Genomic DNA, 5566 nt, shown 5'->3' with positions numbered 1-5566 from the left:
ATTATTCCAAAAGTAGGGATTTTTGCATGGCTAGCTTTCCAAAAAAGAATTCTAACCATAGAAAATTTTACTAAAATGGGCTATGAAGTGCCTTCTAGATGCATCATGTGTAAAGCCCATGCAGAGACAGTCGATCACCTTCTTTTGAATTGTTCCTTTGCCTCAAAATGTTGGCGATGGTTTTGTGTAATTGGGGTGGATATCAACTCTACCTAATGACATAATTTCCCTTTTCCAATGTTGGCCTCTTCCTTTGAAGGAAATCACTTTGAGCTAGATTATGGAAGTTTCCTCGTCTTGCCTTGTCTGGGAAATTTGTAAAGAAAGGAATCGAAGGCCCTTTGATAATAAAGCCAGAAGGTTTGAATCAGTCCTAAACTCAATTGAAACATCAATTGTTGAGATAGTAAACTGCAAAATAGCTTTCTCAACAGATTCGTCTAAAATTTTCTCTTCTTGGGATGAAAGTATAAGGAAAAATTGGCAGGGAATTAAGATTCCTTCTTCCTTTGGGCAAAAATCTAAGTCTAGAAAGGAAGCTATTTGGACCCCTCCTAAGCACGGATGGTTAAAATTGATTTTTTATGGAGCTTCCAAAGGTAACCCAAGCCCTTCAAGAATAGGATATGTGATTAGAGACCACTTAGGGACAATCATTGGGAAAATGGTTAAGCCAATGCCACCAGATACCAATAATATAGCAGAATTTAAAGCTTTACTGTAGGATTATTGGATTGCATCAATCATGTGTTAAGAAACATCATAGTGGAGGGAGATTCAGAGATAGCAATCAATGCAATCAAAATGCAGAAAACCCCAAACTGGCGGCTAGAGGCAATTCTAGATAACATATCAGAAAACCTACTAAAGCTAGAGCAATATGAGGCTAAGCATATTTTCAGAGAAGCGAACACAGAGGCAGATGCCCTCTCAAAAGCTGCAGCAGAAGGCATTTCTATTCACTGGTGGAAACAGGAGGTAACTAGCAAGGCTAACCTTTATAGGTTTTAGTTATGCAGCAATGATAATTTCTGGTTTGATGTGTGCATGGTAGGGTTCTTCAAGCAATTGAAAAGGTCCAGTAGAGCCTTTCAAACTTAATCCATGGCGCTAAAGTTTGGGGAACGACTATTATTTGAATTCAAACTTTTTGCCATCTTCAAGAGATGAATGGACACGCCAACGGTGACGTCGTTTATTTTTTTCTTGTTAAAATAGCGTTATCTTATTCGCCTCCCGAAAATCCAACCGGCAGTAGCCATCATTCCTAGCACAACGCATGCGTTGTCCACAAGATAGACATCATCTCAGCTACAGGGATATTTGGCACGATTAGGGATAAATATCCTTCGCCACCTTTGTAGGCGAATTTAGTGCAAGGCATTTCCCATCAATGCATGTTAAATAAAGTGTCGCCTAGCCTTTTCTACGCTTTCTATGAAAGCTATTAACTTTTCTTTATCTTCAAGTGCTCTCAATAAAGATTAATCTGCTTCAGATCCTTCTTCAGACCCTCAACAACCACCAAGGCATCAAAGAATCTAGTAACCATGTCTGGTGAGGAGTCGTTTGGGTTCATAATGAGTGTTTATCCAAGGCCAATTTCACGCTTTTGTGCAGACACTCTCATCTCCCTTTCAGTTTCCACCCGACAAGTTTCATTCAGAAAAATTACATATTTAAGATTGAAACGGCTACTACTTTATCCAGAACCAATAGTCATCCTGGCGGTAAAGTTCATCCTGGGCAGTGGGCAAATAAGCAGGGAGGAATACCCCCATGACAATACAAGCATTTCATCTAGATTTGTTGCCTCCCTTTTGGACTTGAAGTTAGCTAAGCAAGTTGTTTGGATCCTCACCAAGAGGCTTTTCCCAAATGAAATCCTGTTGGAGTTGCAAGAGATCCTTAACAAGGCGCGTCATGATTCAGGAGCTCCCCGACCGAGCGAAAGAATATTGTTCAATGTTCCTGGGGAACTTATCAAATACTATCCCTTTCTGGTCGACCTTAAAGGCAAGGATCTAGACAAGCACTGATCATTCGCAAGTATGGGCCTCAGATTTCTCAAATGGCGCTTCCTTGGAGAGAATCCAGAAGATTTGGGTAGGGAGGAAGAAGTCCTTGAATTTTCTAGGTTGAATGGAGTCTTTCCCCAAAAAACAAAAGAAGAGGAACCTCATGTTGAATAGGGCAGGAGAGGTGGTGGCAAACGTTTGGGTCGCGATTCTGGACAGGGCCGAGGACGGCCTCCGAACAGAAGCCATGGAAGAGGCAGAGCCCCAATTCCCCCTCCTAAGCTAGAAGAAGAACTTTAAATAGATAGGTTCTCTATGGTAGTGGTTTCCTTTGAAGATGTTGCTAAGCCTTTAGTTGGTTGCTGGGTTTTTAAGTTTTTCTTTAAAAAAAAAATGTTTAGATAATCTTTGTTCAAGCTAAACTCATAAATATTATGTTAAGCTTTTGATTATTGTTGCTATAAACTCTGAAGGTTTTTTGAATTGATGAAGAAACTATATAGGGTTTAATGCTTTTCAAGATAAACTTGTTTTCATACTTAGCCCAAAATATGTGGGCATTGAAGCTAGATTCCCTCACTGTATATTCAGGGATTGGTTTCAAATATCTATTATAGGCTCTTGGGTTTTTTGGAATTCTGGATCTTAATGTTGTAATCTTTTCCAAAAATGAATATATAAATCTAGCTCTGTCTTTATTGATCAAAAAAAAAAAAATGACTCTGCTTGATATGCAACTCATTTTTGCTTGCATCATTTCTAACATCAAATACAAAACTAGATCTTTCTGTAGCTGAAATTTTTGTATTATATAATTCTTTTTGCCAAAGTGGTCTTCCCAACACCACCCATACCCAAGTCCCTACAATTTGAACATATGAATGTGTTTGTTTTTTTTGTTTAGTTTTTTTCTCAGATTTACTAATGGTCATTCAAAATCTGCTACAACTTCTTCAAGACCCGCGGGTTGTGTTGCTACCTCTAATTGTACTCTTTTCATTACTTTCAATACACAATTTACAATATTCTTCAACTCCCTCTGCTTTTGCTTGTCCTCATCTCCACCTCCTCTCTAAACAATGATGAAACATGGTTTTGGAAAGAAAAAAAACGAAGCAACATCAATAAACAAATGATTTAATTAGAAATAAGTATACATACAAAGTAGAGATATATTGCATTAAAGGGAAGCTAATAACAGGAGAGAGATTATGTGTTGCTTACTCATCATTATTGATGATTTCACCTTCATAAAATGAGGCATTGTAGAGTGTCGTCTTCCACTCCTCGAGCATGTCTACATATTTACCCTTGTCTTCATACTTCATAAACAAAGTTTTGTAGATTCCTTTCAAATGGCGTAGATGGGCAGGTCGAACTTGGTAGAAAATAGCAATAATAGGTGTCCCAGTCTTGAGCATAAAAGATAGCTCTACAAGATACCAAGGCGATTTTGCATATGTCTCAGAAAATATAGCTATATGTGAAAGGAAACCAGGTAGTGGAATACAACTTCCTACACCGAACTATCAAGAGAGTGAATTGAAAAAAATTCTAAACCCTTTAACAATTACGAAATCAGATGCACATCTAATTAAACATTAACAGATATTCAAAACAAAATAAACACATAACACAGCATATACGTGGGAAAACCCTTTCGGGAAAAAACTGACACTCCAAAACACTCAGCTCAATTGTATTATTCAGCAACAACAACAGTTACAATACAATCTCGGAGCTATGCTCTTCAGGAGTCTTCACACTATTACAAGATTCAGGAGTAATTCCGACAGCATAACATTGTTTTTTAACTTCTCATCTACAATAAGCCAAGGCATCACATATTTATAAAGTTCAATACAAAGTAGTAAGCTTCCATGGTTTCCAAAACCAACTTCAAAGCCTTAGAGATAAATTGTGTCATAAAAAATACAATTACCATTATCATGACATGTTGCACATAGCAACTTCCAAAGCACTAACACCTATCTCACCCAACATGGATATCTTGCCATAGTAACTCTCATAACTAGGAATAGGCGCTTTCCTTACCTCACACCACTTGTCAAAAGTGAACTCCGCCATAAATATTAGCTGAGAAAACACAAGCCAAGACTCTTTAGTCAACATGGGAAATTGTCAAATCAATTTCCACTCCATATATGACAACACCTTCCCAAAATGTAGAATCTTCCAAGTGGACGCCAATTTCCTAAAAAACAAGATTATTTCATTTCATCACTGTCATGTAGAATGCCACATCACTAAAAAAACCCACAAAATGAATGACAATTTAAGAAATTAACAAACTAGAATAAATCAATTATTAAATAATCAATATTAAGACTCCAAGATTGAAACACCTAATCCCAACAACAATATGAAAAAAAACAGTGGACGTTGCTTCTTGTAGTTCTGCAGGGAAGAAATCCCCCAACTCAAGATCTTCGGAATCTTGAAAGACCTTGAGACCCATGGCATAGAGGGCATTGTGGATATCTCTGGCGAGCTTGTGTTTCACATCGGGTCCGCGATGATTAATAAAAATATCACAGGGCGACTTCTGCAATGGTGATGCAGATGTAGCAGAAGTAGATGCAGATGAAGGTGAAGGTGGGAAGGGTGGAGCAAGGCCATGAAAAGCATTTACAATCTCAATCTCTGATTGACGAGAAGAAGAAGCCATGTAATCTGATTCAAGTGAAGAGAGAGACAGAGGAAAGCAATGGAAGCAGGGGCAACTTGGTAGCGCAGAGAGAAACAGGGGAGTTAAAGTTAAAACAAGCAAGCAGACAACCTAGAAGAAGCGAGGAAGAATGGTAGACAACTACCTAGGTGTGGGACGAAGCAAGACTTCAGAAGAAGTGACACCATCATTAATGAGATTAACGTTGCGAAGGAAAGTGGCAGATGGGATAGACTCGTCGATTGATTGAGCGTAGCCCAGCTGAGTTAAAATTCACTAAACCTTAGGTACCTTCCTGGCAGTATATTAAAACGACTCCATACAAAGTTGGTGACAGAATAAAGATTTTAAATTTGTGGTGGGCCAATTTTTTAATTTTCTTCGACTTTGAAGTTTTTCTCTGCGTGATGGGGATGTTCCTTAGAGCCTCTTATCCAACGTGCATTTTCGCATCCCATGGGCGTAAGAGAAAAGTAGGGCTCTTGTAATTAACATCATAACTCTGTTATTAATGGTGGACGATATCAAAACAAGGTAAGTAAGAATTTAGTAAGAATTTAGTAAGAATTTAGCAAGTAGTAAAATTCAACATATTGATGGGTTGTAGGTAGAATTTTTTAATGAGGTTTTTAAAATTTGATTTCACATCTTAAAAGAATTTCTAACAATATCACATAAAGCAGTTTGTCAATTAGTAGGAAATTAGTGTTCTTCTTCATAAACATGGCAACATCAATAAACTTTTTAATCATCATACTCTTATGATCAATCTTTTTCTTGGAAATTTTTTTGGAGTGTGATAGAATGCAAATCAACGGGTGGACAAAAAATATGATGTAAGGGTAAAAAGACAAACTAA

At 37.6% G+C, this 5566-nt stretch overlaps 1 protein-coding gene across 1 annotated transcript; it reads right to left on the bottom strand.

The window, feature by feature from the left end:
• Nucleotides 1-3711: 3711 nt before the first annotated feature.
• Nucleotides 3712-4869, bottom strand: LOC131028816 (uncharacterized). Its single transcript, XM_057959164.2, has 2 exons — nucleotides 4385-4869; nucleotides 3712-4233 (listed from the first exon to the last, which is right to left on the bottom strand). The coding sequence occupies exons 1-2, from the start codon at nucleotides 4705-4707 to the stop codon at nucleotides 4161-4163; spliced, it is 396 nt and encodes a 131-aa protein (XP_057815147.1). The 5' UTR covers nucleotides 4708-4869; the 3' UTR covers nucleotides 3712-4160.
• Nucleotides 4870-5566: the final 697 nt, after the last annotated feature.

The sequence above is a fragment of the Cryptomeria japonica genome, chromosome 5 (genome assembly GCF_030272615.1).
Source record: "Cryptomeria japonica chromosome 5, Sugi_1.0, whole genome shotgun sequence".
Lineage (NCBI taxonomy): Eukaryota > Viridiplantae > Streptophyta > Pinopsida > Cupressales > Cupressaceae > Cryptomeria > Cryptomeria japonica.
This window is presented reverse-complemented; position numbering and strand designations above follow the sequence as displayed.